Source organism: Aquarana catesbeiana, linkage group LG12, assembly GCF_042186555.1.
Source record: "Aquarana catesbeiana isolate 2022-GZ linkage group LG12, ASM4218655v1, whole genome shotgun sequence".
Classification (NCBI taxonomy): Eukaryota; Metazoa; Chordata; class Amphibia; order Anura; family Ranidae; genus Aquarana; species Aquarana catesbeiana.
In genome coordinates this window covers 30,471,346-30,498,908 of record NC_133335.1, presented here as the reverse complement: position 1 = coordinate 30,498,908, position 27,563 = coordinate 30,471,346, and the positions used below count along the sequence as shown (strand labels likewise).

The following is a 27,563-nucleotide window of genomic DNA, read 5'->3' as shown; positions in this document are numbered from 1 at the left end:
TTTGGTCCACGCTTTTAATATAGTAATGATCATTTTGACAAAAGAAAAAAAAATAAAAAATACCATGCCTCCAAAGATATTTGTGCCCTGCAAGTACATACTTGTACTGTGTACTGTGCTATTAGTACTAGTACTTGTATTAAACTAGTAGTATATTGTATATATATATTATATAATAATATTTATATATGTAATATAATTAATAATATTATATATAATATTAATAAATTAATTCAACTAGTAATATATTGTGCATATATATATATATATATATAATATATATATATAATATTATAATAATATATGTAATATAATTAATATTAATATATATAATATTAATAAATTAAACTAGTAATATACTAGTAACTATTCATTATTATTTATTATTAATAAATTAAACTAGTAATATATCGTGTGTGTGTGTGTGTATATGTATATATATATATATATATATATATTACAATATAATATTAATATAATAGTAAAAAATTGTATATTTTATTATTTTATTATATTATCATTTTTGTCAGCTTTTATTTTTATTGCATTTTGATTGCTGACACACACCAGCCAAAATGTAAAATTCAGCCTTGAGATACAGTACACACAGAAAGCACAGCCTTCCCGCTCAGTGCGTCTGTTTTTTCTATTCTTTGTTTCGAACACAACAAGTTTCAAGCATAACAGACGTAATGTTCAACATATCAAGGTGCTTGAAAAAAGTCAAAGCTGGAGTTCATACATAAGCCACAGGGTTTGTTTACTAAGAGTCAAGTGGTCCAGGATAGAACAATAGTAGGGCTTTGTGAGCTGAAAAGCATTCGTTTCTGCTGTATACTGGACCACTTTATTTTTAATAAATAAACTGTGCAGATTATGTATGGAGTATCCAGCATTGACACTATGGAGTTTCAAGTGGATGGGGCTGACAGGAGGCCAGCTGGTAGGCTGACACCAGTTGCATGATGATAACAGCCAGGGGGGTAGAGCTAAAGCTCATTTGTTCGGTTGGATCATATCAAGGTGGTAACAGATTGTGAACGGAGAATTGTTCATGTATGAAATCTTGAACATACGAGTTATATATTATGTGTCCAAAACCGAGTATCTTGTACAGTCTGCACTGTAGAATCATGCCTGACATATGTGATCTCAGGTCATGGGGTCTATTTATATAGTGCCTAATTTCTCTTTTCCAAATTAAAACTGAATGGGTCAACAGGGGAGAAACAAAAAGGACCCAAGAGAGGAGGGGACAAGGATTCAAAGGATGATAGAAAAGGGGAATAACCAGAGGAGGGGAAACTAGGAGGCGGGTGTAGGGTCAGAGATGTACTACCCCCGGATCATCGCTAGGCTGGGGTTTTGGGGTCAGACTGGATTGTTCCAATGTTTTGAGACTGTGGTCTTAAGCTGGCTGTCCTTAGTCCACAATAGAAGGTGGGTTGGAGGGGGGGGGGGGGGGGGGGGGGGCAGTTCACTTTTGATAGAAGAGGAGTGGGTGAACTCTAGCCATGGATACCAAGTATTGTCTTGGTATAGAGTGGATTGTTCCAATGTTTTGAGCCTGTCGTCCATGGATTCTGATAATTCATACTGTGGTCTTAAGCTGGCTTTCCTTAGTCCACAACAGAAGGTGGGTTGGAGGGTGGGGGGGGGGGGGGGCAGTACACTTTTGATAGAAGAGGAGTGGGTGAAGTCTAGCCATGGATACCAAGTATTGTCTTGGTATAGAGTGGATTGTTCGAATGTCTTGAGCCTGTCGTCCATGGATTCTGCTAATTCAGATTGTGGTCTTAACTTGGATTTGCTTATTAGTCCACAACAGAAGGTGGGTTGGGGGGTCAGTACATGTTTGTAAGAAGAGGAGCAGATGAAGTCTAGCCATGGATACCATGTATTGCCTTGGTATAGAGTGGCTTGTATCAATGTGTAGAGCCTCTTGTCCATGGATTCTTCTGATTCAGACTGTGGTCTTAAACTGGCTTTCCTCAGTCCACAAAAGAAGGTGGGTTGGAGGTAGGGTTGCCACATCATCCCTTTAATGCAGGACACGCATTATTTACATAGGTTCTGTGGCTGATTAAGGTGGTAATTACACTCACTTGGTGCCTTATCTGCATTAAATCAGCCTCAGAACCTGTGTAATTAATATGTGTCCTGGATTAAAGGGATGATGTGGCAACCCTAGTTGGAGGGTCAGTACATTTTTGTAAGAAGAGGAGCAGGTTAAGTCTAGCCATGAGTACCAAGTATTGCCTTGGCATAGAGTGGATTGTTCCAATGTCTTGGTCCTCTCATCCATAGATTCTTGTCAGAAACCATGAAATCAGACCGAGACAGAAGTACAGTTAAATCACACTTGTTTAATAATAAAAGTAAATAGAACAAATGTAGTCAAAACATAGCCAGAGTTCAGGAACCAGAATGGATAGTCAGACAAGCCAAACGTCAGGGAGCCGGAGATGAGCTTTGTAAAACAGCAAGCAGGATCTGGAGCCAGAAGGGATGTTAGCCTAGCAAGTCTTTAACAGGAATGCAAGAGATAGTCTCTGTGATGCTGACCAAGGCGAAGGCAGAGATCCTCTGGACTGGACGGCTTAAGTAGGCACGACTGACAAGCAGGATATCATCAACAGCTGAGTAACTGTGGAGAGATAGGAGCTGACAATTAGCCGATAGCTGAGCGGCCAGCTCAGAGAAGGAAGGGCTGAGCCCAGCCCTGACAATTCTCCTTATTCAGATCATGGTCCTAAGTTGGCTTTGCTTAGTCCACAACAAGAGGTGGGTCAGAGGGTCAGTGCACTTTTGTAAGAAGAGAAAAGGGTGATGTCTAGCCATAAATATTGAGCATTGCCTCATTACTTCTATTTTACATAGAAGCATTACTGTAATGCACCACCCCAATCTCTTGTCTGTAACCTAGTAATCTTGGAACACCCAGGGGCGGACTGACCATTCGGGCACTCGGGCAGTGCCCAAGGGCCCCATGCCACTAAGGGGCGCCATCATGGTTGACAGCCACAGTCAAACCAGGGACAGTATGTAAAAATCTGTGTTCTTTTTAAAAATTCAAAGATTATAGCTGCCCCGCCTCTCCAGTACCTTTTCAGTGTGTGTATGTGTATTCTGTGTGTGTATATTGTGTGTCTGTGTGTGTATACTGTATGTGTGTGTGTGTGTATACTGTATGTGTGTGTATACTGTGTGGCCCCATAATCTATTGCCTGGGGGCCCCATAATCTCCTATTGCCCGGGGGCCCCATAATCCCCTATTGCCCAGGGGCCCCATGAGTTGTCAGTCCGCCCCTGGGAACACCCCTGCTTGTGATCCTGGAACACCATGCATGCAATCTCACACATACAGTAAACCCTCTAAACTAAAAATGTCGGTACTCAGAAGTTTCTCAATGCCACCAATCATATTCTAGACTGTGCTAAAAATCTGATTAGTGTTCCAGGAAACTGAAAGATAGAAATTTGCACAGCACAGGCATCAGGAAGTATACTTCTACTGACTCTTTGTGGTGAGCAATGGATTGTGCAGAACTCAGATTACTGTAAACTGAGCAAACCTTTCTATTTCAGCACATGCAACCTGCTGGAATACAGTGAGTGCTTGCGGGTGGAGAACCAAGGAGGCTAGCAGCCGTACCCTATGCAAATCAATGGCCGGTGCTGCTGCTGTTCACCAGTGGTTACAAGCAAATAGGGCTTCTGTCTGGCCCCGGACACTGACCATTTGCATGCAGGCCCAGCGTCTATGGACACAGCCAATCATCCAGATTGCAGGCGGAAATATCATAGAGCGCTGCTGCGTCCAGATTCAGAGTTTAGTCGCATTTGAATTCTGCTATCTAGCTGCTTCTAGACATCTGTGTGAATTAGTTCTAATAGCTCACTGCGTGGTTTCACATGCTGTTTAGAATTACTCTTTATAAAGAATAAATAACATAGCACAGGGTTTCTTCCGACTTTATTCCGGATTGATCTAGTAGCTTAATATAAGAAGAATAAAAGAGAGAGGAGATAATAAGGAAATAAAATACGGTACAACAAAGAACACTCCAAGAGAGGCACACTTACAATAGGGGGACAGTGATAAGGACTCATCAAATGTTTATATGTATTACAAATACAGTGACGTATTTCGTGAAAGTCTAAAGGAGTAAAAAAAAAGTAAAATGATGGTAATCTTCTCTTTAAACTTCATTACTTACAGAGCCTGCTTTTTCCACATTCATATGCAATATGATTCTGACACATTTAGTGAATACATAGATGGATGCACACTACATATGAAGGACAAAATGATTTGCAGAGTTGTGACCAGATCCCAATGGCCCGTCCACACGATCCAAAAATCGGACGAAAAATACCTCTTTCGAATCGATCGTGTGATAATCGGATCGTTAGTACAGAGCTTTCGAGAGCCAATCACAATAGTTCAACCGATATTATCCGATCAGACAAACACGAACATTTTTCTCGTATGACACCAGATTGTACGATTTCAATTTATAAAGATCAATTTATACACCAGTAACTTGCCCACTACACTCTATATATGTTAGTTGTTATTTTTATCAGTCACTGTACCGAATTTGAGCCATTTTTAGAATTATGTTAATTTTTAAGTTAGCAAAAGTATAAAAAGCCCATTGGTGTCCACTGATTGGGCAGTGTATGTATAGCCAAAACTAGCTTTAAAGCATATATGCAGACAGCACTTTTTAATAGCTTTAGATATAGCAGAGTTTAACCCTCTGCAGTTTTTTTTTTTTTTTTTTTTGCTGTCTGTGATCCCATGGATGCAACAGAAAGTTAGAGGAAATTTCCCAAAGCGAATGGATTTCCCTTGTAGACAGTTCCCCGTACACACGATGAGATTATCGGACGAATAATCATCCATTTTTTTTTGCATACTAATCTCAGATCGAATCTGATGAGTTTACTAAAGTCACGAAAATTCCCGTACGACAGAAAAAAAATTCAGAAGTGATGTCACGTGTTGTAATGCATTTGTATTGCATTTTCGAACGATAGATGTACTGGTAAAACGAAAATCGTACAATCTGGCATCGTACGAAAAAAATTTTCGTGCACGTCCGATAGAATAACATCGGATGAACTGTCATGATCGGCTCTCGAAAGCTCTGTACTAACGATCGAATTATCGTACGATTGCTTCAAAATCTGTATTTTCCTTACGATTTTCTGATCGTGTGTACGGGGCATTATTCCCAAAAGATATGTTCCCATGGGGAGATGTCCCCTTACCTTTTGTTTTAGGGACAACTCTAAAATGTTGGTTTTCTCATGGCGTTCTTTTACATTAGAATGGTCACCAAGACAGATAGGGGAGTCAGTCTCTCCAATAAGAACACAAGACAGCAATAAAAACGTGACAGGAGGTCTAACTCTTACCAACTCTATCCAAAATTTTAGAAAAAGGTTTTTTACTAAGGAGACACTTTAGGCTGCCCAGAGAGGGGGTGCACACTTTTTTATGTTAGGTAGCTGGGATGGAGAATCCTGAGGTATAAAGTACAATATTGATCAGAGAATCTTTTTTTTTTTTTTTAATCCTTTATTTAAGGAGTAAAGCATCAATGGACTGTACAAAACGAAAAGCATCATTAGAAAACATACAAACACTTGCTTCACGACCATATGTAGAAGGTATCAGTTCCACCAAGGCAATACGGTTAAATAGATCAGTGCAGGAACATGCAAGTAAAGAGTCCGTATACAGACATATTCAGCTGCCAGGGCGAAGAGAGCAGTAGTCATAAGGTTGAGCACATATAGATCTCTGTAACTTTAAGCGCTTGAAGCACATGGCCATAACTGTAATACGGGCAGGATACTACATTTTCAATGTTACCGGGGGATATAGTGGAAATAGAAAGTAAGAATTAGAAGCAGCAGACAGGATTGTGGTAGAGGGAGGGATGGAGGGGCAAAGATGGAAAAAAAATAGGGGGTTGGGGAAGTGAGAAGGTGGGGTGGGGACAGGACAGTGCAAGAGGTAAGGGGAAAAGGGGAAGCCATGTTGGCACAATAGGATGGAAATAGTAGAGCAAAGAAAATGTAACTGTCTGCTAGGGTCAGCTTCAAAAAGAGCCTTGCCTTCATCTGAGTAAACAAACATATTCCAATGGATCCAAGTTTTGGAGTATTGTTCAGGTTAGTTTTGAGCAGAAAGTACGAAGTCTTCCACCTGATTTGTCTCCTCCACCCTATGAAGCCATAGTGAAATAGAAGGAGGCTGAGGGTCTTTCCATCTCAAAGAAATGCACAACTTGGCGGTGCTCAGAAGGTTGCGTAATACAGATTTCTTATAGGTCTTAACAGGGATGTACGAAAGCTGTAGGAGAAGAAGGGAAGGATCCATGGGGATCTGATAATCCGTACATTTTTAAGAGATTCTGTGGACCTCCCTCCAGAAGAGCTCTAACCGTGGACAAGACCAACATTTTTGCAATGACCCCTGTTCCTTCCAGCAGATCAGAGAACGTTTATTCAGTGTAGTTCACTGTATTTTAGCCTGTTCTTCCTCTGTATGTATTATATAGTAAGATATAATTATGATTTGCATGCAGGAAGGAGAGGCATGTACTGTACGTGAGACTGTCAGTACTACATGATTTCCTCCCTCTGCCAGGAAAGTTGACAAAAGTGTGGTTGCAATCAGCAATTTCTACTCTTTCTCATTTGAAATTGGCATTCGATTATTTTAATTAGACTACCCCTTTAAGAGTCCGCCTAGCCTTTTCTTCCCTTATCATTGGACCAGTCGTTTCCGCCTCACTTGACTGTCCCCTGAGAGATGAATGCCAGCGAGCGTGGCACAGATGGGGCCTGATACTTGAAAGTCATCTGCATATGAAGAATTCAAATCTTTAGCCTGGCTGATTTGAACAGAAAGCCAATTACGGGACTGAGTTCGTTTTGAAATGGAGCTGTAATTTGCAGCTTGTGAAATTAATCCTTTAAAGAGCACAGTGGCAAACACGCTCTGGCTCATATCAAGTGCCGGCATGCTGAAGTCCCTTCATTTGCTTCTTCACTGTTAATACAATTAATGAAGAGGTGTTGAACCGTCTCACCCGGAGAGAGGGGATTTAAATCTGATCTGTGATTACAAGGCTGGACTACAAGGGGGGAGCAAGACTACTCAGAATGGCCTGCAGGTGTAGGCTCTCACCTCCCCGGCCTAGATTATAATAAGGAAATTCAGTTGATGCCATTTTCTTTTTCATTTTTTCTATCCAATAAATAGATTTTTATTAAATATTTGTCATGAACAGTTGGTAACTTTACAGTACGGTGCAGCAACACAGCAAAATTAACTTTTTCCAAAAAAAGGCGAAATACCTCAACCATGAAATTTCAAGAACTTCTGCAAACTACCTTTTATCCAGCATTAAGCCCAAGTAGCCTATCCATAATCAGATCCATCGGGGGGCGAGCCCTGGGACGATGCCATTTTCAAAATGCTAGAAAAATGTAAAATCCATCACTTTGTAATGCATTTGTTGCTAAAGCTAAATTTTCTCCACTAAAGTGAGTCATCAGTGACAATCTTAATGCTGTGGGCTGTACTAATCTTCTGAGCACACATTCAAGTTAATTGCTTAACTGGATATTTAAAGTAGACTCTGATCTTCTGCAACATCTTTGTGTCCACTTCCTGTCTACATGAACTCTAGCAATGGTTAGGGAAAAGTGTTGGGTTGTCGGCGCCACAGTGTAAATCAGAGAAAACAATATACCATATTTATCAGCGTATAACACACGCCGGCCTATAACACACGCCCCAATTTAGGAGGAAAGTTTCAGGAAAAAAACTTTTTTTTTTAAATAAACCACTTTAAGCAAAATAATGGTAAGTGAGCATCAATGCAGCCTGATCAGTGCCCATCTGCAGCCTCAATGCATCCTAATCTGTGCCCATCTGCAGCCTCAATGCATCCTAATCTGTGCCCATCTGCAGCCTCAATGCATCCTAATCTGTGCCCATCTGCAGCCTCAATGCAGGCTGATCTGTGCCCATCTGCAGCCTTCCATTTTTATTCTGCTCTTAACTGACCCCAATGAATCCCTCATGAATGCCCATAAAGTGTTGCAAGCATTTAGGTGTGACTTGCCTCTCAGCCGCTCCACCGCTCCGCAATCCAGCAAGAAGCTGCCAGCTCCAGCTGCCTCGTGTACAGATGTACAGATGAGAGCCGAGCCGAGTGCTGAGCCGAGCGGAGATGACGGCTCTGTGATTTCCGGCGGCACTCGTTCCCCTCCAAGATATGCTGTCGGAGTATAACACGCACCCGCAATTTTTTCCTTATTTTCAGGGAAAAAAAGTGCGCGTTGTACGCCCATAAATATGGTAATTATATACACCAATGCTGCACCTAAAATTAGTGGAAACTAATACATGATAAAAGAATATGTAGCAATAATTCTCGGTGGATCTGCTGGTTTAAAGCGGGCTGTTGCCTTCACTCTCGATACCTCTGTTTCACCGGCACCGGGTCTAGGTTTCCGTTGAGTTTACCTCTGGACGATATAAGCACCAAACACTTGAGTATATTTTCCAATGCTTTAATGAACAAGTAATAAAGGAAGTAGCAGGAAAGAGGCAGAGGGAAAGTCGCAGGGAAGCTCAAATACCTTTCCTTAGTAAACATTCTTTGGAATTGAACACTTGTAGTTGAATGCACTCCCCTTGTGGGATTCAATCTTTGCCCACCTGGATAGGTTTCTCTCACTTGCCTAGCAGCCAGTACGCAGCACGAACAAAAGTCTCTGCCACAGACTTGTTTGGAATAAAACCCGTACGATCCTCTGCCACAGGATGTATTGGTTTGTGATGAATGTCAGACACAGTACTTGAACCTTTAAGCCAACCCGGCAGTACTATGCGGTAAGATTACTTCAGGATATGTCCTCCAACCGAGTCACCAGGCCCCTCTCCAGACCAGCACTCTGCATGGTCCTTCCATGATGGGTCCTCCCCTGGGATCTCCTCGGTTGTCCAGCTTCTTCACTCAGGATAGACAGCTCAGGACCATTCCTCTGCTGCTGTGGTAGGCCCCAGACAGGCTTCTGGGCCCACCCACACGCCACAGCGACGTGGGCCCCTGGATCGGAGGACCACGAGGTGGTACTCTTAACGCATACCTGTCGGCCAGGAGGGCCAGCAGGTTGCTGAAAACGAACCCCCAAACATGGCATCTGTCCCATAAATACCCTCTCCCAGAATGCAACTCGGAGGGCCCCCTCCACCAAGTTGTCTCCGGGACAGAGGAGCACTCATCCGCTTCAACTCGCTGCCTTTCCAACACCAGCCAATGGTGACAACGACACCCACCGGCACAATGTGGAACCACACGCAACGTCAGCCAAGCTGGAACAGAGGCAAATCTAACTTCACCTAACAAGAAACCCACAAGATTTACCTATCAGCGGTAGATTAAAAATCTACCAGCACTACAAATATATAAAGGGCGCAAAGGAAAAAAGATTTTTACATTTATGCCCCGTACACACGATCGGACATTCCTGACAACAAAATCCATGGATTTTTTCCGATGGATGTTGGCTCAAACTTGTCTTGCATACACACGGTCACAGAAATCTTGTCGGAAATTCCAAACGTCAAGAACGCGGTGACGTACGACGCGTACGACGAGCCGAGAAAAATGAACTTCAATAGCCAGTGCGGCTCTTCTGCTTGATTCCGAGCATGCATGGAACTTTGTGCGTCGGAATTGTGTACACACGATCGGAATTTATGACAACGGATTTTGTTATCGGAAAATTTGAGAACCAGATCTCAAATTTTGTGTGACGGAAATCCGATTGAAAATGTCAGATGGAACCTACACACGGCCGGAATTTCCGACAACAAGCTCCCATCGAACATTTTCCGTTGGAAAATCCGACCGTGTGTACGGAGCATAACAGTGTATAACCTAATTAATAAAGTGCACAAATGAGTAAACCATCAGAAATGTCCATTATAAACATATGTAATCAAATCTTCATGTGTGTGCTCCAACACCGTAATTAATAAAGTGCAAATTTGCTTTAGATAATCTTGCTTAAAATTGCTTCACCCGAAGTGATAACAAAATGCGCTCACCAGATAGCTTCGGCCACAGAGTGACCATAAAGCATGTCTTTTATAGAAAGAAATCCTCGATTTAATGGTATATCTCCTTTATGTGTCCCATTCCAATCAAACAATCATGTGTAGGGGAAGCTGGATCCCAATCCAATATGCAGGTTTAGAACATAGGTATCTTCACCTTATATACTGTATTCTCTCCACTGCATATGTCAACTTGCATCAAGTGTGTCTGTGAAATAACTCCACCACAAGGAGCCACAGAAGGCAAGATATAGCTAATACCGCTTAATTTTTTATTGCTTTAACCACTTCAGCCCCGGAAGAATTTACCCCCTTCCTGACCAGAGCTCTCTTTGCGACACTGCGGTACTGCGCCGCTTTAACGGACAATTGCGCGGTCGTGCGACGTTGCACCCAAACAAAATTGATGTCCTTTTTTTTCCCACAAATAGAGCTTTCTTTTGGTGGTATTTGATCACCTCTGCGTTTTTTATTTTTTGCACTATAAACAAAAAAGAGCAACAATTTTGAAAAAAAAAAAGCAATATTTTTTACTTTCTTGCTTTAATAAGTATCCCCAAAAAATATATAAAAAAACAATTTTTTTTCTCAGTTTAGGCCGATACGTATTCTTCTACATATTTTTGGTAAAAAAAAATCGCAATAAGCATATATTGATTGGTTTGTGCAAAAGTTATAGCGTCTACAAAACAGGGAATAGATTTATGGCATTTTTATTATTATTATTATACACATGGCACACTTTTGACACTATTTTGGGACCATTGTCATTTATACAGCGATCAGTGCTATAAAAATGTGCTGATTACTGTATAAATGACACTGGCAAGGAAGGCGTTAAACACTAGGCGGCGATCAAGGGGTTAAGTGTGTCCTAGGTAGTGATTCTAATTGTGGGGGGGGGGGGGCTACCTAGGACATGACAGCAATCACTGCTTCCGATGACAGGGAGCACTAGATCTCATGTGATCGTGTCACGGAGCGGTAGAACGGGGAGACAAGGCATTTTCCCATTCTGCCGCTCCATGACACGATTGCGGGACACCGGCGGACATCGAGTTCGCGGGTCCCACGGTCATACCCACAATGCCGCGTCTTAAAGGGGACGTACCTGTACACCCATTTGCGCAGCCGTGCCAACGTATATCGTTGTGCACTGGTCAGCAAGCGGTTAAAAGAGCACTTATATAGTCCAGCATATGAACACAAACAATCCGCTCAGGGGGAAGCAGAAGCCAGTCCGACGCCGCTATCAAGCTTGCGGCATACGCTGTGTGTCTCAGCTGTTTAAACAAAAGTGCAGGGCTCCTATTGTTATGAGTGTCAGGCCTCGCTTCTATGCATTTCACGCTAGAGCGCGCGTCATCAGGAAGGCAATGGTTGCCTGGCAAGTTCCCTGATGGTGATGACAGTGGACCATGCCTATGCAAAGAGTGTTGGAACAGCAGCTTTTATTTTCCATTGGCAGAGCATGTGGCAGAATGAAAACACAGGGGAAGAAAAGAGAGACAGGGCCAGTGCATTGCATGAAAAGGAGATTTCTAGTTCTTGATATGGGGACTCCATTTGTTTTTCCTTTTTCAAGCTTCTTTTGCTGTAATAATAACACACTTCCTGTCCCTGGGTGTCTACATCACTCTTCCACTGTAACTACAGAGGGAGCCGTGGTTATCACCCTAGGCTACTCTCGTGATATAAAACTCTGGTTAGGCCACATCTTAAGTATGCCGTCCAGTTTGGGTCACCAATCCTCAGGAGGGAGGTGCGGTAACCAGGGGCGTTGCTAGGTCTACAAAAGATCTGGGGCTAGAGCCCATAGCAGCATAGTAAAGAAAGTCATACGCTTGGCCAGGCATACACATGTAGAGATTATACGTGTGTATCTGTGTGTGTGTGTGTGTGTATATCACCAGAAAGCCTCCCCCTTGCATCAGGGTGCCCAGAGAGCCCCCCTTAAATCAGGGTCCGTAGAGAGCCTCCCCCTGTAATCAGGGTCCCCAGAGAGCCTTCTCTCCCCTTGGGGACCCCTGCAGAGACTCGGGGCTATGGGCCCCAGATTCGGGGCTGTAGCCCCAAAAGCCACCCCCTAGCAACGCCACTGGCGGTAACTAGAGAGAGCAAAGAAGGGCAACAAAGATAGGAAGGGGGCTGGAGGACCTCAGGTATGAGGAACGACTGCAAACATTAAACTTATTCTCCTTGGAGAAGAGACCCTTAAAGCGGATGTTTCATTTCAGTTTCATTTCCAGCACGTGCCAGAAATGTAACACTCCGATTGGCTGTGCTCTCAACCGAACTCTCAAACTATCCAATGGATGGTGTCATAACTGATCACATGTGCAGCATCATGGCAGTTGTAGATGAAACAGAGGCAAAGATGGCAGTTGTAGATGAAACAGAGGCAACCCTAACCCTAACCCTGGCTGATAATGATAAGGGGGTTTACTTACACTTTAAAAGGGATATGATCACAACATACAAACCTTTAAAGTGGGTCTAAAGGCAAAACTTTATTTTTTTTTACCTTCATGCACTCCCTGCATTAAGATTAAAAATGTTTTACATCTTGCTGTCCTCATCCACCTCCCTAAATACTAACCTGCATCCTCAATTGATCCAGTGCTGTGCACGGCTGGATTTCTTCTCTCCCCTCTTCCTCTACTCTCAGGAGACTCAGGCAGCAGTGGGAGCCATTGGTTTTTGCTGCTGTCAATATAATGCTGTGAAGATGAAGTGGGGGGGGGGTGAGGCCAAGCCATGCTTGTGCGTGCCTATGGAGGGTGACTTCATAGATAACACAGCTCAGGAGTGAGCATGCACTGTGTGCCCCCATAGCAAACGGCTTGCTATAGAGATACACAGAGAATAGGAGGAGCACAGTTTGCCAACGGGGGGCCCCAGTAAAGGACGACTGGGGCTGCTCTTTGCAATACCCTTGCACAGAGCAGGTGAGTATAACATGTTTATTATTTTAATTAAAAAAAAATCCTTTAGTAACACTTTAAATGGGGACTTTAGCTTTGGGAGGAAACTATTTAACTGAAGGTCTCTAAAGAATGAAGTTGGATGTGGTTACATTTTAAACTGCCGCGTACACACAAGCGGAATGTCCGACAGAAAAAGTCCGACGGAAACTCTTCATCGTATATTATGATTGTGTGTAGGCCTCATCTGACTTTTTTTTCGAAAATTCTGACAGATCTAGAAATGGAACATGTTCTAAATTTTTCCGACGGAACCAATTCCTATCGGGAAAACCGATCGTCTGTATGCTGTTCCGACGGACCAACAACGACGCATGCTCTGAAGCAAGTACTAGATGGAAGCTATTGGCTGCTGGCTATTGAACTTCCTTTTTCTAGTCCCGTCGTACGTGTTGTACGTCACTGCGTTCTGAATGGTCGGACTTTGGTGTGACCGTGTGTATGCAAGACCGCTTGAGCAGAATTCCGTCGGAGTTCCGTCGGAGAAACCTTTGGAGTTTATTCCGACGGCAAAACCGGTCGTGTGTACGCGGCATTAGGGATTTTTTAATGTTAGAGCAGTATGGATATGTAAATGCCTTCCACGGTTGGTGAAGTCAGCAGGGCGTGTAGATCAATTCGAAAAAATATTTAAATGCGTTTCTTAGCAAGCACAATATAATGGGGTATTAAAAATGGCCCTAACATACAAAGGTTGAACTGGATGGAGCGTTGTCTTCGTTCTGTTTCAATATTTTTATTGAAGGTTTTCACAAAGAGTAGAAAAATAACAATGAAGATATTTAAGTAATACACAGTTTAGACAATCTGAAGTGCTAGTTTATTAACCAAAACAAGTGTTTGCTGGTGTCTTTATTCTTTATTCTTATTATTTATTTATTATTATTGTTTGGTAGTTTAGTAGCAATACTTTTTACTTGCCTATAAACCTCTCATTACGCCTGGATTGTATGCTTCAAAAATACACCCCAAAAGATGATGGTAAAGGAAATTATAGAAAGAATATATGTAGCAAAGTCCCAGGCCTCTTTAGGCCTAATAGTTACCTAAAGGGTTAGGGAGAGCTGACATCCTTTAGTGTAGAGTGGGTTTTACAAGGCATGGTGGGTGTAATGCAAGATGAACAGGTGGGCGCCAGACACATTTTGAATGCAAAGAGATTTATTGTCTCCTAAACAGAACTGTGGGAGAGAGGGTTAGAGCCAGGACACCCTTAGGTAGATGCAAAGATAATTGGCAGACTCCAAGACTTTAGGTAAAGAGTTATACAGGTGAAGGCCTCCAGTGGGACACCACTTCTGTAAAGGTAGGATCGCTGTCTACTATGGCAACAATCTTGTAGCTGTTACTAACGGTAATGGTATTCAACTGTTTGAAACACAAACAGTTCTCTTTACTCCACACTCACTCACTGTGGGTCTTCACTCAATGAGCTCCCAGTCTTTCACTAGACTTCAGATCCACTAGCCACTGGATCCCCTAAGCTCTTTCACAGGAGCACTCAGTATCTTCCTCAAGCGCCACCCCCACTTCCCTGCTGGGTCCCTGGCTTGGCACTCACAGATACTCTTCAAGCATCACCCCTGCTGACACGTTAGGTCCCTGGCTTGGCACTCCACAAGCGTCACCTCTGCTGTCCCGCTGGGTCCCTGACTTGGCACTTGCTGAAGTTTTCCCACTTCTTCACCGTCCCCGGCTGGTGAGGTCTGCTCTGGTCTCGGCTTACTCACAATGGTCTACGGTAGCAAGGTGGATGGCCCCTTAGTGGCGACAGCTTTCCCCCTACCACCAACCACGACTGGTTCCCCGGCCAGCGGAACCATTATTTCTGGTTGGAATACAAGCCCGCAGTCCCAACCCTATGCTGCTTTTCCTGCTTCTGGATAGGCCCTCCGACAGCCTAGCAGCCAGATGTCCCCAGGATAGGCCTTAGGTTTGTGTCCTAGCAGCCCGGGCCAATACAACACACGTCTAACCAGACAGCCGTCCAGGTGGCACAGAACCCCAATCACCTGACTCCGCCCAAATAAATAGGTTCTCCCAGCAGGCCAAGGGACCCAAGAAAATCCCTGCCCATTGGCTGAGACACCCCATCTATTCCTAATCTGTCCTTGCAATGCCCTTGTCTTATTTAATGTCCTCAGATACCTGGCCATCTAGTGACAGAAGAGAGAAGTGCAGCAATTCCAGAATTAGGGCAAAAATCAATTGACCTCCTAACAATTGGTCAAGGCAACTATCACTTGGCAACTAAATGTAATAGCAACCCTTTCTAAACACACAATCTATGAAAGAATAGGTCAGCCATGTTTTAGAAAGCACCGGCCCTTTTGGTAGTGGAAAGCATGGGCAGCACTGACACAATCAGGGCAGGTGGAAGCCTTACAAAACGGTGAAAGTGATATGGAATTTATTCCGATATGTTAATATTTCCCTCATTTCCTTAAACGCGTACCTTTTTTGTGCTCACAGGTACCTATGTGATGACAGTGACCGCACACGATGCTGATGATATCAACACGTCGAATGGGATCGTCATGTACCGCATCATGACTCAGAGTCCGCAGAGCCCCTCCCAGGATATGTTTGTGATCCACAGCGAAACAGGAGTCATTAATACAGTGGCGGCAGGTCTGGACAGAGAGGTGAGCAGGTCTTTCATTGCTTCTGTGTCTTCAGGTGATGGATAAACATTAGTATTTTGAGATCTTGTAGACACTACTTTACTGAAGTGTACTGGACTTGGCTGATTGAGGAGGGGGAGTTGGAATCAAGCTGTCAGCTACTCTGGGGGATTGATTTACTAAAACTGGAAAGTGCAAAATTTGGTGCAGCTGTGCATGGTAGCCAATCAGCTTCTAACTTCCGCTTGTTCAATTAAGCTTTGACAATAAGCCCTCGTTCACACTAAATGCTGGTTTGAAATCAAGTTCAGCTGAACTCGCATGATTTCAAACCGGCATTTCAGGGCGAGTTTTGGGGAAGATTTGAAAGACATCTGCAAGGGTTCATGCACAGATGTCTATTGAAATTGCCCCTGAAGTCACCGAAAGTAGTGAAGGAACTACTTTTGGAAATCATTGCGGCGCCACAAAGTCGGTGTCGCACCGATTGGGACAGTGCTGTTGACGGCACTATCGCATGTCAAATCCAGTGGCGGCTCGTGGTTTTTTGTTTGGAGGGGGGCGGCAAACAACCCCCCCACCGCGGCACCCCAACCCCGCCCCCAACCCTGCTCGCTGTCTGCCGGTCGGTCCACTTTCCCCATCTAGGCTGAGGGCATTGGGCAGCAGTGGACATCAAGGGGCGGTGGGGATTGGGGCATCGGCGGACATCAGGCTGCAGTGGGCATCGGGGTGGACATCAAGGGGCGGCGGGGATTGGGGCATCGGCGGACATCAGGCTGCAGCGGGCATCGGGGCATAGGTTTTAGCGGCTCCTGTGTCTTCTCCTCCCTCCACCTCGCTTCCGCAGTGCATCTCCTCCCCTCCTCCTAGGTGTCCAATAGGATCGTCTGTCCTTTCAGCCAATCGGGTGATGGGTATCAGATCAACTTCCTGATTGTCAGGGAGGAGGATCAGTGTTGCAACAACAAATATTAATTCATTGTTGTAACACCTAATGTTCTGCGCCACGAGCCCACCCTATTTTGAAGCCTATTAGAGCTTCTGGCTCTAATCAGGTGCTTAAGAAAAATACCCCCGCCACTGTAATTCAGGCGCCCGGCATCCTGAAAGGGGCCAGACGCATAAATAGGGGGTGGTGGCGGCGATGGATAGAGCATCGCATCGCCGCATCGCTAGAAGGTGGTGAATAGAGCGGGCGGCGCTCGGGCGCCCCTAATGGACGAGCCTCCACTGGTCAAATCGCACCGCTGTGAACGTGAGCTTAGACCTGGAAGCTGATTGGTTTCAATGCACAGCTGCACCAGATTATGCACTCTCCAGTTTTAGTAAATCAATCAACAAGTATGTAATAGACAACAGGAGCTGCCAAACATTGCATATAAAGGGAAGAAAGTGACAAAATGTAGTGACTTCAAGTAGGGCTGCGATAACACGCCTATAGGAATGCTTTGTGACCTTTTTTTTTTTTTTTTTAGCACAGGGAAGCATAGTAAATGTGAGATCAGTGAACTATATAGAAAATCGGATTTGAATGGTGCTGCTGGCAAGGGGAGCAGAAGGAATAAGGGCATGGATTTGATAAAGATGTTTCAGCACACTTCACACACAAATGGAAAATAAATGCAATAAGGCTATGAAGCTGTAATGTACCTAGCTCTTGTCTGTTAGATGATTCACTTCTAGTTCTCACGTCCAGAAATCTGCCCGGCTATATTACCCGAGCTCACTAGTAATCAGCCTCTACAAATTACCTGTGTAATGTATGCAAAGCTCATTAGCTCATAAGCTGCATGGCAAATCTAGAGGGAGCGTGTGCAGTGGGCTGGTTTTGATAAATTCAAAGTATGGATCTAGACGCTGCCACCAGTGCAACAATTGACGTCAACGAAACCATCAAATACAAAAGAGGCAAAACAAAAGGGACTCATCCATGTGAGGAATTTATTGGGAGCGGGTTGATAGACTGTAGATAGGGGTTTCCGTTGGAGTACAGTGAAGAGGTTACTCTTAAAAAATGTCCACACATAACTCTGTTTTCTAGATATGACATATTCATTTCCTGGTTATCTTCTGCCTTGAATACTACTTCTTACTGGCCTGCCTTTACACAAGCTATCCCCCCCTTCAGTCTATCATGAATGCTGCTGCTAGACTCATCCACCTTTCTACCCCATCCATGGCTGCTGCCAATCCCTTCACTGGCTTCCCAACTTAGTAGGTGAGGTCGAAAAAAGACACAAGTCCATCAAGTCCAACCTATGTGTGTGATTATATGTCAGTGTTACATTGTATATCCCTGTATGTTGCGGTCGTTCAGGTGCTTATCTAATAGTTTCTTAAAATGATTGATGCCCCCTGCTGAGACCACCACCTGTGGAAGGGAATTCCACATCCTTGCCGCTCTTACAGTAAAGAAACCACTACTCAGTTTAAGGTTAAACCTGTTTTTTTCTAATTTTAATGAGTGGCCACGAGTCTTAATAACCTCCCTTCTGCGAAAAACTTTTATCCCTATTGTGGGGTCACCAGTACGGTATTTGTATATTGAAATGATATCCCCTCTCAAGCGTCTTCTCCAGAGAGAATAAGTTCAGTGCTCACAACCTTTCCTCATAACTAATATCCTCCAGACCCTTTATTAGCTTTGTTGCCCTTCTTTATAATCTCTCCATTTCCAGTACATCCTTCCTGAGGACTGGTGCCCAGAACTTGACAGCATACTCCAGGTGCGGCCAGACCAGAGTCTTGTAGAGTGGGAGAATTATCAATTTATCTCTGGAGTTAATCCCCTTTTTAATACATGCCAATATTCTGTTTGCTTTGTTAGCAGCAGCTTGGCATTGCATGCCATTGCTGAGCCTATCATCTACTACATGGGTCTTCAAACTATGGCCCTCCAGTTGTTCAGGAACTACAATTCTCATCATGCCTAGTCATGTCTGTGAATGTCAGAGTTTTACAATGTCTCATGGGATGTGTAGTTCTGCAACAGCTGGAGGGCCGTGGTTTGAAGATCTCTGATCTACTAGGACCCCCAGGTTCTTTTCCATCCTAGATTGCCTGGAGGTTCTCCCCCCAGTGTATAGATTGCATTCATATTTTTGCCACCCAAATGCATTATTTTACATTTTTCTACATTGAACCTCATTCCACATCCTGCGGAGAAGTTATTGCCCTGCTTAGCTTAGTATTGTCAGCAAATACAGAGATTGAACTGTTTATCCCATCCTCCATAGTCGTTTATGAACAAATTAAACAGGCCTTGTCCCAGTACAGAACCCTGGGGACCCCACTTCCCACCCCTGACCATTCTGAGTACTCCCCATTTATCCCCACCCTCTGAACTCGTCCTTGTAGCCAGTTTTCAATCCATGTACTCACCCTATGGTCCATGCCAACGGACCTTATTTTGTACAGTAAACGTTTATGGGGAACTGTGTCAAATGCTTTTGAAAAATCCAGATACACCACGTCTACAGGCCTTCCTTTATCTAGATGGCAACTCGCCTCCTCATAGAAGGTTAATAGATTGGTTTGGCTAGAACGATTCTTCATGAATCCATGCTGATTACTGCTAATTATATCATTCTTATTACTAAAATCTTGTATATAGTCCCTTATTATCCCCTCTAAGAGTTTACATACTATTGATGTTAGGCTAACTGGTCTGTAATTCCCAGGGATGTATTTTGGACCCTTTTTAAATATTGGTGCTACATTGGCTTTTCTCAGCTGGTACCATTGCAGTTAGTAGACTGTCAGTAAAAATTAGGAACAATGGTCTGACATTGTGTGTATACTCCCCCAGCTACATCACCAACCTCATCTCAAGATATCACCCAAATCTTCCACTCTGCTCCCCTTACTTTTTGCTCTCTAGCTCCTTTGATACCTCCTCCCATGCTCCAAGACTTCTTCAGAGCCTCTCTCATCCTGTGGAACTCCCTACCCCAGTATGTTCAGTTAACTCTGCTTTTAGGCAATCCCTACCCCATTTCCACCTAAAAACTAGACTTTGGCCACCTCCCTCAGATCATCCCCCTACAGCTGTTACCTTTTGTACCACCTCCCCCTCCCTTTAGAATCTAAGCTCCATGAACAGGGCCCTCCTATTCCTTCTCTAGTGAACTGTATTGTTACTGTACTGTCTCCTTTATATTATAATGCACTGTGCAAACTGTTGGTGCTATATCTCCTTTACAATAATAATAATACATGTTAGGCAGGCCTACAAAAATAAACATTACTACATGGGAACATTATTACCGTATATACTCGAGTATAAGTCGTTCCGAGTATAAGTCGAGGCCTTAATTTACCACAAAAAAATGGGAAAAACTTATTGACCCGAGTATAAGACGAGGGTGAGAAATGCACAGCTACTGTAAGTGGAAAAGAGGGTCAACAATGCCCATTTGCCGCCTCACTGTGCCCATTTGTATGCCTCACTTTGCCCATTTGCAGCCATAGGTCCCCTGAACTTCAAACTCGGTAGTTAAGGGTTCCTAGATGCCCCCTAGCTGCAGCCAAAAATTTGGGGTCTCTGAACCCAAAGGGTCCCGAAATGACATTACTGCAGATGGACACAGTTGACCGAATTTGGGGCCCGTATCTTGGGGTCACTTAGTGCTAAGAACCCCAAATTTGGTGTGCAAACCCAGTGGAACTAGCACCATAAAATATCCAAAGCTGGGGTTTCTAGCACCAAGTGGCCCCAAGATACAGGGCCCAAAAATCTGTTTAAAAAATGTCAAGCACTTTTCTGTAGCAGAGAATGACATTTTCCTAACCGACTTTGGGGCCCTGTATCTCGGGGCCACTTAGTGCTAGGAACTCCATCTTTGGATATGTTATGGTACCAGTTCCACTGGGTTTGCACGCCAAATGTGGGGTTCCTAGCACCAAGTGGCCCTGAGATACGGGGCCCCAAATTCGGTTTGGAAAATGAAATTTTTTGCTGCAGAAAAGTGCTTGACTCGAGTATAAGTCGAAAAAAAATGTGCTGAAAAACTCGACTTATACTCGAGTATATACAGTGCTTCTTTTTTTTTTGCGTGATTATAGAATAGAATTTTTTTCGCCTTAACCCAGCATCTTATAAAGGCATTGCTTTGCCTATACTCATTGACAGTGAAAAGACAAACCATGCCATACCAGTGTAGGTTAAGAAAATCACAGGGTTTGCTGACCACAGAAAAAACACACGCCTGTATGTAGTCTATTAAAAACTCAAGGATATATATATATATATATATATATATATATATATATATATATATATATATATATATATATATATATATATTTATTTTTATTTTTTTTACTGAAAGAAGGGGCCAGATGAGAAAATCTGTCAGAGGTGATAAAATGAAAATGCTTTAGCGCCAGAGTTGTGTTTTCGAGTTGTATAAATCACTGTACACCCTTGACCCGATCACTCCATTGGAGGGTAGGCACCGCAATACCAGAACTTGAAATATCAATAAAATAAACTTAGGCAATTGTGCCATCTCAACATCGAGATTTCTAGATCTCTCTCCTTGTCTTCCTTTTCTTTTTTCCTTTCAAGTCTTTGTTCTTTCATGTCCTTTTTTTTTCAGATTTTTGTTATATTATTTTGGTTACTTTATCACGTGGGTGCTCAACCTGTAGCTCTCCAGCTGTTGACAGAACTACAGTCTATCACCTACTTGTGTATTGTGCAAATGTTTATGTCACATTAATGATTGGACATGGGTGTTCTTTGATACCCATGCTTGGGGTCGCTGAGCAAAGTGTTTATTTTCTTCCATGTCATGGTATTTGTATAATTTGTTATTTGGGTTTGTCATTCTGTATGTTCTTTTGATACTTTATATGTATTTCCTGTATATGTACCCGTGTGATCACGGGTCTGGTATCACGCTCAGGCTACGTGGGGCAGAGCGATTTAATCGTTGTTCCTTCTTTCTTGAATTTGATGAAACGTAATAAAAGTCTTTGCACGTAAAATAAATAAATACACACATACAGTGTATATATATATATATATATATATATATATATATATATATACTGCATGTGCTATGATTTCCGTGCTTCAAGACATCAAATGGGCTCCCAAACAAAGCAATACATATGAGTCCAATACATGAAAGGGATGGATCTTCCTGCTTTGTCTTCGTTCAAACATACATGTCACAAGGAACAAAGGATGACCAATTCGAGCAACACTGCCCTTTCTCTTGTGAATTTGAGAAAGGGCAATATCGCCTGAAACCATCATCTTTTGTTTCTTGTGACATGTAAGTTTGAATAAAGACAAAGCAGGAAGATCTGATCTCCATCGCTTTTATTTCTTATTGATATTGATATTATACATATTATATATATATATATATATATATATATATATATATATATATATATATACTATTTTGTCAAAAGTATTGGGATGCCTGCCTTTACATGAACTTCAATGGCATCCCAATCTTAGTCCATAGGGTTCAATATTGAGTTGGCTCACCCTTTGCAGCTATAACAGCTTCAACTCTTCTGGGAAGACTGTCCACAAGGTTTAGGAGTGTGTCTATGGGAATGTTTGACCATTCTTCCAGAAGCGCATTTGTGAGGTCAGGCACTGATGTTGGATGAGAAGGCCTGGCTCGTGGTCTCCGCTCTTATTAATCCCAAAAGTGTTCTATCAGGGTTGAGGTCAGGACTCTGTGCCGATCAGTCAAGTTCCTCCACCCCAAACTCGCTCATCCATGTCTTTATGGACCTTGCTTTGTGCACTGGTGCGCAGTCATGTTGGAACAGGAAGGGGCATCCCCAAACTGTTCACACAAAGTGTGATGAAAGATTGAAGATAATAATGTAGAGGCATCGGTTCACATTAACCCTTACACACGTAGGAAGGAATATATGAAACAGAGGGACTGACCGTGATATGTTTTAACTTTAGAGTGCACTGGCAGGGCTGTCTCAGGAGAGGCAGGGGGAGCCGGGATGATGTCATCCATGCAATTGATGCGGCTGTTCTCCAAATCAATGCTGAATCGTGCAAGGCTGCATCGAGATGCATCAATTCTATGATTATTTTCCACACCCCTACTCCCGCACAGTCACCGCTTATGGCACAGGACTCTGAAGGAACAGCCCGGGTGGCCGGTTTTTCAGAGCGCATGCACCGGTGATGTTACCAGCTGCATGTACAGTAAATATATTTGCAGTACCTATAGGTAAGCCTTATTATAGGCTTACCTATGGGTTAAAGTCAGAGATGGGAGTTTACTCCCACTTTAATGGGCAGGCTGAATATACTAAGTTGATCGATCAATCAATTTGGAAATAACCAGCCTCTTGTGATTATCGCTAGTGGCTGCTATAACCATTAGCAATAATTACTGTCTTCTCCTTGCGGGGACAGCTTCTTCCGCCTGCTCCCACTGGGAAAAGATAATTGTGAATTCCCCTGTCAGCACTGTCAGTGTTGATGGGGGAAGGATGCAAATTTCTTTTTGCTCCATGTAATGGCCTGCCTTACACACCACATAGAAGATAACCATTTGTAATTGTTATCTGCAGCCCTTTGGCTGACCTGTTCAGTTCTACCTTATGTGACCCCTGTCTGACACTAGGGGGTTGATTTACTAAAACTAGTGAGTGCAAAATCTGGTGCAGCTGTGCATAGAAACCAATCAGCTTGCAGTTTTGTTAGCAAAGCTTCAGGCTGGGTTCACCTCTAATACCAATGCGGCGCACAGCAGGGGTCCGGTGCGTCCCTGGCGATTTAGGCCCAAATTCTTGCCTGAATTCGGACCTGAAACTGACCCAAAGACGCACAGGACCCCCTGTGCAATCTGCTCCAGAGATGTGTGAACCAGCTCCATAGAGAGCCAGCCACAATCTCCTGTTATGAGAATTGGATGCGGGGAGACCCGCATCCAATTCGCACTAGTGTGAACCCCGCCTTAATGAACAAGCTGAAGTTATAAGCTGATTGATTCCATGCAGAGCTGCACCAGATTTTGCACTCTCTAGTTTTAAAAAATCACCCCCATGAGGCTTTCTGAAGCTGTATGCAGGGGCGGACTGACCATTCGGTCGATCGGACGCCGACCGAGGGCCCGCAGCCAGTAGGGGGCCCGGGAGACATGCTCGTCGGATCTAGGGGTATGCTGCTGGGCGTGCTGCGGTGGAGCCGTTCTGCCGACTGCCGCGGGGGGGGGGGGGGGGGTGCGGGGGGATGAGGCGGGCATCTCCTCTTTCAGTTTGGGATGCAGTGAGGGGAGTGGGAGGCGGCGATCAGCAGCTCTATGGTGCTCGCAGCATCTCCCGGGGACTTGTATTTCTCCTCCAGATTGTAGAGTGGAAAGGGGAGGGGCCTCTGACCCGGGCAGCTACAAGTTTCACTCTCTGCTTGTACACTGTTGCCGACTGCTGCCCGGGTCAGAGGCCCCTCCCCTATCCACTGTACAGAATCAGAAGGAGGACTACAAGCCCCAGTGAGATCCACAGGCACCATAGAACTGTCGATCGCCACCTCCCACCTCCCCCTTGGGTTGGAGGTGCACAGCCAGGTACAGAGGGAACCTCTGGGGGGGTTAAGTCTGGGGACCCTGATGTATGGGGGGGGCTCTCTGGGGACCCTGATGTATGGGGGGGGCTCTCTGGGGACCCTGATGTATGGGGGGGCTCTCTGGGGACCCTGATGTATGGGGGGCTCTCTAGGGACCCTGATGTATGGGGGGGGGGCTCTCTGGGGACCCTGATGTATGGGGGGCTCTCTAGGGACCCTGATGTATGGGGGGGCTCTCTGGGGACCCTGATGTATGGGGGGCTCTCTAGGGACCCTGATGTATGGGGGGGGCTCTCTGGGGACCCTGATGTATGGGGGGGGCTCTCTGGGGACCCTGATGTATGGGGGGGCTCTCTGGGGACCCTGATGTATGGGGGGCTCTCTAGGGACCCTGATGTATGGGGGGGGCTCTCTGGGGACCCTGATGTATGGGGGGCTCTCTAGGGACCCTGATGTATGGGGGGGCTCTCTGGGGACCCTGATGTATGGGGGGCTCTCTAGGGACCCTGATGTATGGGGGGGCTCTCTGGGGACCCTGATGTATGGGGGGCTCTCTGGGGACCCTGATGTATGGGGGGGCTCTCTGGGGACCCTGATGTATGGGGGGCTCTCTAGGGACCCTGATGTATGGGGGGGGCTCTCTGGGGACCCTGATGTATGGGGGGCTCTCTGGGGACCCTGATGTATGGGGGGCTCTCTGGGGACCCTGATGTATGGGGGGCTCTCTGGGGACCCTGATGTATGGGGGGCTCTCTGGGGACCCTGATGTATGGGGGGCTCTCTGGGGACCCTGATGTATGGGGGGCTCTCTGGGGACCCTGATGTATGGGGGGCTCTCTGGGGACCCTGATGTATGGGGGGCTCTCTGGGGACCCTGATGTATGGGGGGGCTCTCTGGGGACCCTGATGTATCTGGGGCTCTCTGGGGACCCTGATGTATGGGGGGGCTCTCTGGGGACCCTGATGTATGGGGGGGCTCTCTGGGGACCCTGATGTATGGGGGGCTCTCTGGGGACCCTGATGTATGGGGGGGCTCTCTGGGGACCCTGATGTATGGGGGGGGGCTCTCTGGGGACCCTGATGTATGGGGGGGCTCTCTGGGGACCCTGATGTATGGGGGGGCTCTCTGGGGACCCTGATGTATGGGGGGCTCTCTGGGGACCCAGATCTTTGGGGGGCTTTCTGGGGACCCAGATCTATGGGGGGCTCTCTGGGACCCTGATGTATAGGGGGGCTCTCTGGGGAGTTGACCCTGATGTATGTGGGGCTCCCTGGAGACCTTGATGTATGGGGGGGCTCTCTGGAGACCTTGATGTATGGGGGGGCTCTCTGGGGACCCTGATGTATGGGGGGGCTCTCTGGGGACCTTGATGTATGGGGGGGCTCTCTGGGGACCTTGATGTATGGGGGGGCTCTCTGGGGACCTTGATGTATGGGGGGGCTCTCTGGGGACCCTGATGTAAGGGGGGCTCTCTGGGGACCCTGATGTAAGGGGGGTTTCTCTGGGGACCCTGATGTAAGGAGGGGGCTCTCTGGGGACCTTGATGTAAGGAGGGGGCTCTCTGGGGACCCTGATGTAAGGAGGGGGCTCTCTGGGGACCCTGATGTAAGGAGGGGACTCTCTGGGGACCCTGATGTAAGGAGGGGACTCTCTGGGAACCCTGATGTAAGGAGGAGGGTCTCTGGGGACCCTGATGTAAGGAGGAGGCTCTCTGGGGACCCTGATGTTTGGGGGGGCTCTCTGGAGACCCTGATGTATGGGGGGGGGCTCTCTGGGGACCCAGATCTATTGGGGGCTCTCTGGGGACCCAGATCTATGGGGGGATCTATGGGGGGCTCTCTGGGACCCTGATGCATGGGGGGGCTCTCTGGGGAGTGGACCCTGATGTATGTGGGGCTCTCTGGAGACCTTGATGTATGGGGGGGCTCTCTGGGGACCTTGATGTAAGGGGGGCTCTCTGAAGACCTTGATGTAAGGGGGGGCTCTCTGAAGACCTTGATGTAAGGGGGGCTCTCTGGGGACCCTGATGTATGGGGGGTTTCTCTGGGGACCCTGATGTAAGGAGGGGGCTCTCTGGGGACCTTGATGTAAGGAGGGGGCTCTCTGGGGACCCTGATGTAAGGAGGGGGCTCTCTGGGGACCCTGATGTAAGGAGGAGGCTCTCTGGGGACCCTGATGTAAGGAGGAGGCTCTCTGGGGAACCTGATGTAAGGGGAGGCTCTCTGGGGACCCTGATGTAAGGAGGAGGCTCTCTGGGGACCCTGATGTAAGGGGAGGTTCTCTGGGGACCCTGATGTAAGGGGAGGCTCTCTGGGGACCCTGATGTAAGGGGAGGCTCTCTGGGGACCCTGATGTAAGGGGAGGCTCTCTGGGGACTTGTTTACATAGGCAGACCACAGTTCTGCCTCTGTTGGAAACGATCGTCGGGGCCTGGCGGACATGGGGTCCTCCGGACCCGCTGGTTAGCTCTCGGTGTGTCCAATCACAGCGGCAGCAGGTCAAACAGCATGCAGACCCGCAAGTGCAGAATCAAGTACCTGTACATGATTCTGCTCACAGGAGACGCAGCCCTGCAGTAAATGTATGTGGTTAAAGTGAGTTTATTTTTCTTTAATCTTTAAACATTTATTTTGAACATGAAGTAGAGAAATTCTGTGACCAATGCATGTAATGTAGCAGTGCAATATATACGTGGGGCTTTGTGAGGGTGTGGCTTGTGTGTGGGTGGGTGGGGACTAAGGGGGCCCCATGAGCCGCTATTGCCCAGGGGCCCCATGAGTTGTCAGTCCGCCCCTGGCTGTATGGTACCATCTACACAAGCATTAACATCAGGGTCTGCTTTCATGAGGGTCCTTATTGTGAGCAGTATTGTATTCTGACGTTTATGCAGTTAAAACAGTACATGTAATGATAATATTCTCTATATTAGATCGTGTTTATTTCACATACTCTCATTTATCTCATTTGTCTTCACATCTTTCTGAAGACTGAGCTGTCTCACCTAAGTGACAGGAGTTGGGAAAACAATGGCAGTAAAATAAATATGCAGTTAAAACAAATATCTCAAATTAAATAAATGAAAAGGAAAATGTCAAGCCATGACAAGTCAACCTCAACATTTCCAGACTTGCGTAAAAATCCAAAGTCAGTTGTTTTATTGGATGCCAAAGTGTAAGTGTATATAACCTCTCATTACAGAATTTGGCTGGGGGTGCTGCTCTGCACTGCAGTATAT

General features: G+C 45.3%; 1 protein-coding gene across 2 annotated transcripts in view; it reads left to right on the top strand.

The window, feature by feature from the left end:
• CDH4 (cadherin 4) overlaps positions 1-27,563 on the top strand; it is a 1,105,063-nt gene that overhangs the window by 970,344 nt on the left and 107,156 nt on the right. For both annotated transcript variants that reach the window (XM_073607535.1, XM_073607534.1), the window contains one exon: positions 15,613-15,785. In XM_073607535.1, coding sequence (XP_073463636.1) covers positions 15,613-15,785 — 173 coding nt within the window. The remainder of the gene's footprint in view (positions 1-15,612; positions 15,786-27,563) is intronic.